Source organism: Rhinolophus hipposideros (assembly GCF_964194185.1).
Source record: "Rhinolophus hipposideros genome assembly, chromosome: X".
Lineage (NCBI taxonomy): Eukaryota > Metazoa > Chordata > Mammalia > Chiroptera > Rhinolophidae > Rhinolophus > Rhinolophus hipposideros.
Window position 1 is genome coordinate 9,330,554 of NC_138046.1, and position 12,417 is coordinate 9,342,970.

At 41.9% G+C, this 12,417-nt stretch overlaps 1 protein-coding gene across 10 annotated transcripts in view; it reads right to left on the bottom strand.

The window, feature by feature from the left end:
- MTM1 (myotubularin 1) overlaps positions 1-12,417 on the bottom strand; it is a 96,086-nt gene that overhangs the window by 49,719 nt on the left and 33,950 nt on the right. For all 10 annotated transcript variants that reach the window (XM_081043453.1, XM_081043457.1, XM_081043452.1 and 7 more), the window contains 2 exons: positions 4,460-4,570; positions 368-469 (listed from right to left, as the gene is read on the bottom strand). In XM_081043453.1, the coding sequence (XP_080899579.1) occupies positions 368-469; positions 4,460-4,516 (159 nt within the window). In that variant the 5' untranslated portion in view covers positions 4,517-4,570. The remainder of the gene's footprint in view (positions 1-367; positions 470-4,459; positions 4,571-12,417) is intronic.

Below are 12,417 nucleotides of genomic sequence, written 5' to 3' on the forward strand. Positions count from 1 at the left end.
GATGTGACGTCACGATGTTGCACTAAGGCCCCCACAGCCCACCTCAGTACTTTATGCCTTTTACAGAGTGCTGGCCAGGACTTCTATAGAGCGCATGCTCAGCAGTGTGAGAACACAAGCTGCTCCAGGTCAAGCTCCCAGGCTCGCTCGGGCTTCTAAACTGCCTCGAGGGTTGCCCTGCAGTCACGTGGGGCAAGCCATCCTACACAGACCGGCAGAGGACAGGCCTGGTCCCTCTGGGAGTGGTCCAATAATCTCTAATAAACACCCTCACATACACATCACACTGGGAAGTGCAGCACAGCGAGTGTATGAAAGAGGAGACACTCGAGAACGTTCCGACGCTGAGGAGAACCCTGGAATTTACCAGACTGTGGGCCAGAGGAAAGGCGTATCGCGTGAGGATCTCAAACATATCTCTTCTGCTGTGGCCTTCTTGTTTCAGTGCGAACCTCAGGTTTCTCATGTCCTAGGGAGCAGAGGAGCAATGTGACAGTTCAGTATTCAAATAAGGTCATATTCGTTAGCAAAACCCTTCTAGTCAATGAAGGGAGTAAAAGATTCACTTACCTGAAAGGGTCATTAACCTAAATTACTAAAAAAAAAATACTTTGTTTGGTATGATGCTTGGAAATATCCAGTTTGAGAACCCCTGAAAATATCCTATCAGAGTCATGAATGCGAAAAAAAAGCCACAAGTGCTAAAGAGAAGACAGAGCTGAAATGCATTTTACAAAACAAGTCAAACCTTGCCTTGCACATCATTCTACCAGGCCTGTCTACTTTAACTGGTTTCTGGGGGTATTTTTAACTATAAAACTGTATTTTACTCATGGAACTTTTCGAATGTGTATCTGTTATCAAACAGAATCTCAAAATGGTCAAACATGTCATTAAAATACAGAAGCCATCTCATCTCCTTCTCTCCTCATGCTTTTAAAGTCCTATTTTTAAAAATTAGGAAATGATTGGCAAGTTAAGCTCTCATACAAGGAATGCAATACATTTTTACTATACAATTGTACTTTCACAGGGTTCTATAAAACCACATTCAAGTACCCATATTAGGAGTAACTATGCTTCCAGGAACTAAAAATTAATGCCCAAAACCAGATTTTAAGAGCAGCTTTTAATCCATGTCTCTTTAACAAGCACGGAACCCTTCTTTTAAACCAAATCCAAACAAAATAAGCTCCCTTAAATATCAATTTGTATTTCACATCAAAATAACATTCTATCTTATTTTGAAAGCTGGAGTTTTCAGGTGGTTGCTTAAATCAATCATGGCGCTAAGAATGTTATATTGTGCACTGCACTTTCAATCAGAAAATGGAGCCCTGTGCTCGACCTTGGGGATACAGAAACTCAGGAGTCAGACAGATCCGGTCCCTGCCCTCTTGGATGTCACCAGATTTTTCAAAGTGCTTTTTCATTTGTTATCTCCAGAGGACTCTTCAAGCTTCCTAAGTCTCTGATGTGAAGGACCAGCAAAGGCCTTGCCATGCACAAGACATCCCCAAATGCAAATGGCAGACCTCGAGGTCTCAAGAGTCTGGTTCTTTATACTTTCAATAAGATGATATGCTTTTAAAGGGTTTGCCGTGAGCCACACGTACAGCACTAGATCGACAAGGAGGCTCGGGGCTCAAAGAGCTGTGAGGAGCTTTCTTCTTAACGGCCTTGGGTCAGATGAGAACTCTCTACCATCATTCTCTTAACCACTCAGCCGTCACACTGCTTCTAAATAAATACTATTCTGACCTATCAGTGATTCCAGCAACTACTTTCAATGTGCCAAAGTAGAAGTGATTCGAGAGACTTCGTTTTGCCATCTGATGTAGGCATAATGAAAGGACAGAAAGAACTACCGTGTTTCCCCGAAAATAAGACCTAGCCGGACAATCAGCTCTAATGCGTCTTTTGGAGCAAAAATTAATATACGACCCGGTCTTATTTTACTATAAGACTGGGTCTTTATAATGTAATATAATATAACATAGTATAGTATAGTATGATATGATATGATATGACATAAATATAATACCAAGTCTTACACTAATTTTTGCTCTAAAAGACGCATTAGAGCTGACTGTCCTGCAGGTCTTATTTTCAGGGAAACAGGGTACCACCTTATCTTGCTAATAAGAAAACTGAAGTGGAAAAGGCAAATGACTCACAGGCAGCAGATGACCACATCTGTCACAGAAATATGAGCATATACTAACTGGTAAGTTCTACCTGGTCTCCTCAGAACCTGCCTCGTCAGGGAAGGACCCCTGGGAAAGAGCCTTATGACATCAGTCTCCCAGTCAGACCCTCGGCCCGTTTAACAACTGGGTCACATGCAGATGTGCCAAGCCTCACTGTAATAAATGAGTTGAAGGAAACACACCCCAGTTGTAACAACACGGAAGGGCTGATTGATTGAGGTATCATTTCTAGAACGCATTTCTAAAGAAACAACACCATCACTGCTGACTTTAAATCACAGTCTTTAAGCTGAGTAAATGGGGGTAAGGCGTACAAGAAGAGAGAAGGCTTTCTGGGGATATGGTTTGGCTTTGCTTTTTGATTTGTAGGCTCCAAGCTGTCAGCAGTGGCTGGCCTGGGACCTGGGGGGTCAGAATTCACCTATTCTGAGCTATCACCGCTTTTGCGGCTGGACAACATCCACTGAGATATATATCCACCATGTGAAATTGCTATAGGCAAACTGAAATCCCCATGTTCAGAGCTGGTAGAAGCAAATGTATAGGGGTTACGACTACTTGCTTCAGTAGAAAACACAGTTGTGTTATGGTTACTGACTGCAGATGACAGCTGACCTGTGAAGGCAGGAGAGAGAGACTTTATCCCACTGCAGCAGATCCCCTTTTATCAACTTCAGATCTGTTACTGAGAAATCAGAACTTGACTCTCGTGACATTGGTGTTTCCGGGAGATAAATGAGTTAAAAGATTGTGCTACAACACGTTCTCAGCCATCATCTTTGAGTTCAATGCTAATTCCAAGAAATACATATATATATAAAACATCTCAGAATTATGCCTGGTGAGGTGTTCCTAAGCCCTTTGTTCCTATAATAAACAGTCAAAAGGTAAGAGTGTGCTTTCTCTTATTTTTTCAGAGATTACTATTTAAACACAAGTTTTTCCTATTGATAAGAAAACAGAGAGAATTTGTTTAAAAACTCTATTAGCATGAAAGTCACTTCAAAATCATCAAAATCGCAACCCCATTTTCCCTTGAGTACTGTGACTTAACACTCTACTCCCGTGGATCCTTTTATGCAAAGTGCAAAAATCTTCCTTAAAAGTAAATCCCCATATTTCTAGGCCCCAAAGGGTAGACAGCATCTGGGGTCATAGATAGCTTGGATTAAACCAAAACCAAAAAGCAAGATGGGGAGTCATGGAGAATTTCAGTTTAAGGGTAATAATGACATAATCCTTTGGTATCTGATAGAGTGTACTAGCCTTCATCCTTTATAAACCAGAGACAAGAAAATTGTATCATATTCATAATCTAAACAAAAGTGTAGGAGATTGGTTTTAAGAAATCACAGTGCATGAGACTAGGAAAAGGAGACTTGGGTTTTCATTCTGGCTCTTCCACTGACTCCTTGGGCAACCCTAGGCAAGTAATCCTGTTTAACAAAGACCTCATTTCCTCCTCCATAGAATGAAGGACTACGACCGGCCGGAGTCACCAAACTTCAACCCTTGTCAGTGCTTGTTACGGTCTTCAAGCTCAGAATGTTTTTTTTAAGTATTTTGAAAGGGTTAAAACAAAATAAAACACAAAGGAGCACGTATGACAGAGATGCCATTGGCCCACAAAGCCTAAAATATTTACTATCTGGCCCTTGACAGCAACAGTTTGGGGCACCCTGCACTAGATCGATGGTTCAGTCACTGGAGACACTTGAAAGAGTCCCAACCTTCTGGAACCCAACATTCAGAGATCATCTTACAGCAGGATTTGGGGCAGAACCTAAATATCTACGTTTTTAAAGAGGTTTTACAGGTTATCCTGATGCATATCTAGGTGTAAAATCCACTGGGACAGATGACATCTAAACCCCTGTAGCTCTTTCTAGGATTGGGCATTCTTCTACAGTTGGTAGGCTTCTGATACGCGATACCTAGAAAACAAGTTTTCTTCCCAGAAGGTTTATTCTGTTGTTTGCAAAATGATTATCTCACTGTATTCGGATCCCAACTTTGACATTTGTTGGGTAATCTTAGCTAAGTTACCTAACTCTTCTTATCTTCAGGCTCCCCATCTATAAAATGGCAATGGCACTGTTCACCTCAGAGAATTGCCCTGAGGACTGAATGCAAACCACGTAGCATGTGTTTGGACTGACACACATGCTCAATAAACCCACATTTAACTTTCATCTATCATTCAACATGAATGTGCCCTTTTTCGCGCAAGAAAGTACTGAATCTCTTACTTTACAAGTAATATCTAGACCATAGGAATTTTCTCCTCTACTTGTCGCGCCTCCCATTTTTTCAATTCTTGAGATCACACCCAGAGGAACATCAAGTATTAGAGCAGAATCCTGTAATGGACAAAAACACAAAAGTCACTATTTCTGTCAGTATAATTAAAACATCAAAAGCAAATTAAAACAATCATATGCTTTCAGGGCGTTTTTCCCTTGGCCCTTTTACCACTTCTTATGAACAAAAATATGATACAGATCACACATGAAAGAGCAAGCATTAAAATAATCAGGTATGCAACCAAAACGCATCCCCAAACACGTGCCATTCTGCCTTGCCTAAGCAGTGAAGACTAAACTCCTAGGTACACAATTCAAGGGACTCGTGATGTCACTTCCAGCCTGTCTCTGCAGGCTTCTATCCCACGACATCTGTGCTCCAACTAAGTGAACGCCTTCACCATTCTGCAAATATTTCATGTATGATCAGGCCTATGTGCTTTGTGCATGGTGTTCCCTTTGCCCAGGATATCTATCTTGCCCAACTACCAAAATTCTTCCCATAGCTTAAATCTTGGCTCAGCAAGCATCACCTCTAACGAAGCCTTGCTTTTCAATTAGATCAGACAGAACTGACCACTTTCTCCTCTGAAGTTCTACAACACTTGATTCAGGCGGCTGTTACACCGCTTGCTTCACTCTGTCTTGTTACCACAAATTTCCATGTCTGTATTCCCACACGAGAAACCATGCATCTGGAAGGTTTGCCTATCTTAAGCATGAGTGCATTTCCCAAAGCGGAAGGGCCTGAATGCATAGCAATACTTCTCCATTGTTTCTTATCCAATGCTGGCTGCAAGGGGTCCATAAGGCTGCTGGCATGACGGAATCATGTTAGTGAAGTCATACCACAATCCTCGCAACAAGTTAACAGCGGCTTCCATGTACAGAATTCCTGGTCTGTGCCAGGTACTGCACCAAGGGGCTTGGCGTGCATCGTCTCATTTTATCCTCACAACCATTCTGAACGGAGGTAAAGTATTCCCATTTCTGGATGTGACAAGCAAGGCTTTAAAAGCTTCAGTAACTTGCTTAGTAAATATGGGGAAGAGATTCAAGACGAGGTCTGGGAACACACATCAAAAGAGCCATAAAAATGGTCCTACCCTTTGACTCTATAACTGCACTCCTAAGAACTTACATTACAGCTAGTGTGCAACCGGAGGAAATGCTGCACGCATGAAGATGTTCAGTGGAGCCAGAGGTGGCCATCAGGGTGTAGAAATTTACATTTAGTCAACTCGATGGAATTAGCATGCGGCTACTAAAACAATTATGGTACATGGGGAAAAAGCAGCATACAAAATACACTGTGACTAAAATACGGTAAAATATATCTTCACATGGACAGATAGGAGGGGCTACACTATTTTTTAAATCCAATATCTTCTTTAATGCTGTGTTAGATGACTTCGATAATAAAAAAAATTTAAAGGTGCTTATCAAATTGTTGTTCTTTAAAAGATGTCCTTTGGGGGGATACAAATAAAGTTAGTTTTTTTTCCCTTTGACTTTAAACCCTTGTCCTTCAAACGCAATACTAAACAAATTAAGCATTTCTTCATAAAATATAAATACAGTTCACAGGTATTCTAGAAATTCACAAAGTGTAAGACTGTGGCGCATCCATGCCATGGACTACTACTCAGGTACAAAGATGAAAGAACTATGGATACGTACAACAACCTGGAAGAATCTTAAGGGCATCACGCCAAGTGGATAAAGCCAATCTCCAAAGGTCATGTGATGTATGCTTCCATTTCTAACATTCTTGAAATGGCAAAATTGTAGAGATGGAAAATAGAGACACGGTTGCCAGGGGTTGAGGGGACGGAAGGCGTGGCTCTAAAGGGGCAGGATGAGGAAGTTGGTTTGTGGTGACAGTCGCATATCTTGACTGTTGGTAGTAGCTACAAGAATTTATAGATGGGAGTAAATCTCACAGAATTGTATGTGAAAACATAAGAAAAATGAGTGCATGAAAAGCTGATGAAATTCAAGTACAGAGTTAACTACATTGTGCCAATCAATTTCCTGGTTTGGGTAAAGCAGGATAGTTATTGCAGAAGCTGGGTGATACGTACAGGACTTCTTCTACTATTTTTCCAAGTTCTTGAGAGTTCATAATTATGTCAAAAGAAAAAGTTTAAAAAGTGTAAGAAGATAGTTGTCACGGTGTAGAGAAAAGAACACAAGTTCTTAAGTTGGACAAAATGGTTCAGATCTGAGTTTTGGCATTTATTAGCTGGACGACCTCAGCAAGTTACTGTATCTCTCAGCCACGTATACCTGTAAAGTAGGGATAATCAGAGATAATGGACCTAGCATGGTACCTGTCACTTGGTAGCTACAAAACAATGGAAGTTATTATTATTATTATTATTATTATTATTATTATTATTATAGCAAAGACTCTCTTAGTACTTGGAAAACATAACTGGGCTCTGTAACTCCAATGGGTCAGTATGCTCTGGCATGCAGCTATAGGTCTTTCTGTTTGTACCTCGAAGGAGGCAGTTGTTAGCTGTTGCCATGGGGTGAAACACCTCACTACATGACTGAAATCCAAATCCCTAGGGAAAAAGACACTACTCAGTAACTGTGTACATATACAGCTGCATATTACAACATATTTACTTCTCAATATAGTCTCATTATTAAAAACATACTATCAGGCAGTCTGTTATGATGCTTTGATTATACTGAGATGCATGATTGTCTTTATAACTGCACTCCTAAATGTCAAACTTATACCTAAAAATACAGAGTAAACACTAAATAAAAGTCTGATACTCTGGTATTAACCTGGAAGCAAGAATGAAAAAAAAAAGGCAGAAGAAGAATTAAAGTGAGATGAGACCGTGCTGTTCTTTGTCCCTGTATAGACAGGATTCTATAGCTCTGATTGCCCTGACCCAAAACAAAACTGAAAATGGGACACTGAGGAAAACCAGCCAGCTCCTGACCAAAAGCACCCACAGTCTAATCAGTCTACTTGCCACAATCTCCTTGAATGACAGGTTCAAGATCAGATAACCAAGCAGCCCCAACTGGGAGATCCAGGAATAGGAAAATTAGCTTAACTCTCTAGAAACCTGAGTCATCATTATCTAAATATCGTTAAATATTTAAGTATTCTCAGAGGTCCATTCTAACTCAACATTCTGTGCCTGTGCACCTCTAAGTATCTAAAATATTAGAGCAGTAAATATAACAGTCTAGAAAGGTACACTCATTCACTCTCTTTTAAGTGTATACTAACAGAAACTGTACTGGACACTAAGGACCATGGAGATTAAATAAGATGAGGACACTGCCCTCACGGAGCTCAAGGCTCAGCCTACAAGACAAGACACATGTACCCAAATAGCCACAATGCTAGGGTGCAAGTGCCAAGAGCCAGAAAAAAAGGTCCAGACAAAGTGGACCAAGAGGTCAGAGGAGGGCAAGACAATTCCCTATTGATTGGGTCACATGAAGTTTCTGTGGTGAAGGTCACGTTCAAGACGATCCTTAAAAAAACAGAGTATAGCAGCTGGAGAATAACCTGCCATAAACAGGTAACGGTGACATCAGGTACACATGGGGGAAAGCATGGGAATTTTATTTTTATTTTTTTTAAGTGGGCCGGGTTTAAGACAGGGTAGCAGGGGAATTCCCAGGGGCGTACCCCAGGGCTTGGATTAGCGTGACTGTGTCCCATGGAATGTGTTTGGAGAAGAGGAAGTCAATGACAGACTGACGGTTTACGAAGCTTCATCTAGGAGCACTGAGCATTCTCCACTCATTCTTTGGAATCCTGGAAGCTAATGTTTTTGTGCAAGTGAGAGGCTACAAGGATCTGAAAGTGGAAAGTGACCGAGGTGAAAGGCAATAGAAGATGAGCTACTGGGGAAGAATCAAAGATAACTCAGATTAGACTCAAGTGTCTGGGATAATGGTATCCCACCAAGAGATGTGAAGAACATAGGAGGGGGTTTCGAAGAAAGATTAACATTTGTCCATTTTAGACACACTAGGTTTGAGGTTATGATAAATGACTCAAGTACAGAGCCAGGAGGCAGCTGGAAATACAGAACTGGAAGAGATCCCAACGGCCCCTCAATCTCATAATGTCCAGAATTAAACACATGCTGTGTCTCTCTCTGAATTCCATCTTCCTATATCTCCGTGGCTGCCACTCCATCCATCCAGTGACCAAAGCTGGAAACCTAGGAGTCATCCTTGACCTCCTCTGCTACATTATCCTTAAGCCAACCTCCCATGTTTACCTCTTAAGTCCATCTTGAATCCGTCAACCTCTCCAACTCTACCAGCAACTTCTCTGGACCACTGAAATAGGCACAGCAGTCTCTTTGCTCCCCTTCCCATCTGCCCTCCACACAGCAGCTGGGGTGATCTTTGACAAAAGTAACTCTGATGCTATCATTCCTCTGCTGAAACCACTTCTGAAGCTTCTCCCTGCTTACCTCTAAACACCTAAATCCTTAGCAGTCCATGAAGTGTACATCACCGGACCACCACCCACCTCTCCTGCTCATCTCTCGCCATTCCCCCTGGCCCCAGCCAGCCACACTGTCATGTTTTCATGATCCTCTTGGTTTCCGGACCTCTCATGTGCTGTTCTCTCAGCTTATTCTCTCCAACTCAGCCCCTGCCCAGCATCTAGATAACTCCTATTCCTTCTTCAGACCAGGGGTGAAGCCTCATTGTCACAGGACAATTGTGCAGGCTCCTCTAACTGCTGCATCCCTGTAGTACTCCCACGCAACACCTATCACAGCTTACTACGAGGCGTGATCAAACAATATGGTGTATGTTTCAATAAAACATTTATTACAATAAAAGACACAGTGCCATTAATCCCCTTCAAAATACTCCCCCTCGCTTCGAACACACTTATCCCATCGTTCTTGCCACTTTCTGAAGCAGTTCTGGAAGTCCTCTTTCGTGAGTGTCTTTACGTTATCCTCCATCATGACAACGCTCTGTGTCACACATTGCTTCTGGCATATGGCAATTTCTGTCAAATAAAAACGTTACGGTGTGTCCTCATCCACCTTATTCACCGGATCTGTCACCGTGTGACTTCTGGCTCTTCCCCAAAGTCAAAATGACCATGAAAGGGAAACATTTTGAATCAATTCAGGACACCGAGGCAGCCACGACAGTGCAACTAAAAACACTCATGAAAGAGGACTTCCAGAACTGTTTCAGGAAGTGGCAAGAAGGATGGGACAAGTGTGTTCGAAGCAAGAGGGAGTATTTTGAGGGAGATTAATGGCAATGTGTCTTTTACTGTAATAACATTTTTTAAACATTCCCTGTATTTTTTTTTTATCACACCTCATATACTGGTGAGGTTATCTGATTAATGTCTGCCAGTCTCATCAGAAGTAAAGCTTCATGAGGGAAAGACTGGGTCTGCTGTGTGCACCACTATATCCTAATGCCTGGCACAGTGCTTGACACGTGGCAGGCTCTCAAATAGTCAATAAATTAAAAATAAAATATTGGGACTAGAGCCATGGAACTGGAAAGCAATTGACAATGTAGAAAGATGAGGGTGAGGACAGAACTCTGGGGAAATATACACTAAGGATGTAGGAAGGAAAAAATGAACTGTAATAAAGGTGAAAGGCAGAAAGAAATGAAAGAGTCAAGAATGCCTGGAGAAAAATACAAGGAAGGAGTAATCAACAAATATCCACAGCTGTAGAGAAATTAAAAAGTTGAGGACTCAACCAAGGCCACTGGAATTGAGCAGTGAAAGCCTAATTTCAATAGGGAATAGAAGCCAGACCACAAGAAGTGAAGGAGTTAGTAGTCTGGAAGTGGAAGCAGCATGTGTGGACTAATTTTTTAAAAGAAATCTGGCAAAAAAGGGGAAGAAAGAGGATGGTAGTATCACGTGATAGCAGGGATACAAGAAGGTGCTTTAAAATAAAGACATTAGAGCAGGCCTGCAGGGGTGGGGACAGGGGAGAAGGCAATGAAAACCACAAATGTAAAACACAGAAGAATGGTGGGGTACTAAGGCTCCAGAGGCAATAAAAGGAGAAAAGCTCAAGTAGAGGGGTTTGCTTTGGACGAGAAGACGTCTAGTTCCTTCCTCTCAGGTGGGAGAGGATGAGGAAAGGATGAGTGAAAACAGACATCACCAGGTAACGAGGGGAATTTTATGGCAGCTCCATGAGGACTTGTAACTTTTCAACACAGCAAGAGATTCGATCAGCTAATGAACATGGAGGATTTCTCACTGATGCAATGGGGGATGTAACGAGAAGCCAATTTGAGATGAGAGGAATTGCCAAAGCAGCGATGGGACCCTTTCCGAGGCCTGAGAGCCTGAACTTGTAGTGGAAATAATGAAATCCACTATGTGACTTTCAACTTTCAGCAGAGCTCAGTAGCCCCCAGGGTCTCAAGTTTAGGAACTGACAAATTGGGAAAGGTATGACAACAAGGGGCAAGGGGGACCCAGAGTATTAACAGGAATTGTTTTAACCCCAAAACAGCATTCGTTTTGCAGCAGCAATATAAGGAGATGATTCAAGACTAAAGTTTAAAAGAATACTTATAGTATGGATTTTATGTTCCCACTGATGTTCTTACCTAAGACACACTAGGCTGTTTTATTATTCTAGTCTTTTTAAAATTATTTCACCTCCTTTAAAATGAAAAGACATACCAAATCCATGAGACAGAAGAACCTAAAAAAGAACAGTCTTGAAAAGTTTTCCGTGCATTTTCCTGAAAACTATAGGAATCCTCTTTGTTCATGCTTGTAATGAAGCGGGCGCGGCTTCCCTCTGGGAAAGAATACAGGTCTGGCTTTGAAATGTCCACAATGGAAGGTTAACTTTGCCGCCCTTCTGGGTGGGGTCCGAGGCGTATAGCTGCAATTGCAGCCAATTAAAGAGATTATGGAACCTAAGTGCTGCCACATTTATTAGATGTCCAGCTCTTAGGTGGCATGATGCCTTTGTAGCACCTGTCCAAAGCTCATTTCAGAACCAGATACTTGAGAGAGTCTGATGGACATGCAGGCCATCCAGCCAGCTCAATTTTCCAGCCCTTGCCTCTGCACTGATAAACCATCAAAAAGCAAAGGAAAGAGACCCTGATGATCCAGTTCTTCACAGAAATACCTTGACTGGATAAAAGTTAACATGCGTTCTGTCTTTATAGAGGCCCTTGAACGGTATTGAAGAATCTGTGGGTGATACTCTACCTGAAGAACTGAATCACTATGTTCCTATCTTTTAGAGAAAAACCCTAACAACAAATTTCTTCCTGAATTTAATCCAGGAAGAATGTACTAATTCTGACTTACCATCAGAAAACGAAAACTGTATACCCGATGCGTTTCCCATCTCATCAGCAGTCAATCCGAGAACCAAATTATACTGCCAAGGGTTGTCATCTGCTCATTCCGAAGGCTGAAAAGCCTCCATTCCTTTTGCGTCCTACACAGCTCCTATATTCCGTTCAATTTTAAAAATGGGTGTGTGGAATGGCCTGGGGTGAGAAATCCCAATTTTCAGATGGCGGTTACCTCGGGAGTGAAAGGGAGATGGGAGTTCCTCAGCTGGGTGGTGGACCCACAGATGCTTATGTTATCCTTTATAAACTTTATCTTAAATATTTCAAAGTAAGCTTTTAAAGTGTGTGTGTGTGGGGGAGGGGTGACTGGTGTCCTAGGTAGAGAAAATGGCATAAAGAAAAGTCCAGAGGGGAGAAAGCATAAGGCTTGTAGGAAAGTGAGTAGTGCACTGGAGGCAGAGTGTGGGATGAGGCTGAGCGATCTGTTAGAGCTGGAATATAGAGGGGAGAGGGAGGAGTGGGGGATGGGAGGAGACGAGGCTGTCTGTATGCACGTTACATGGAGAACGACATAGCAG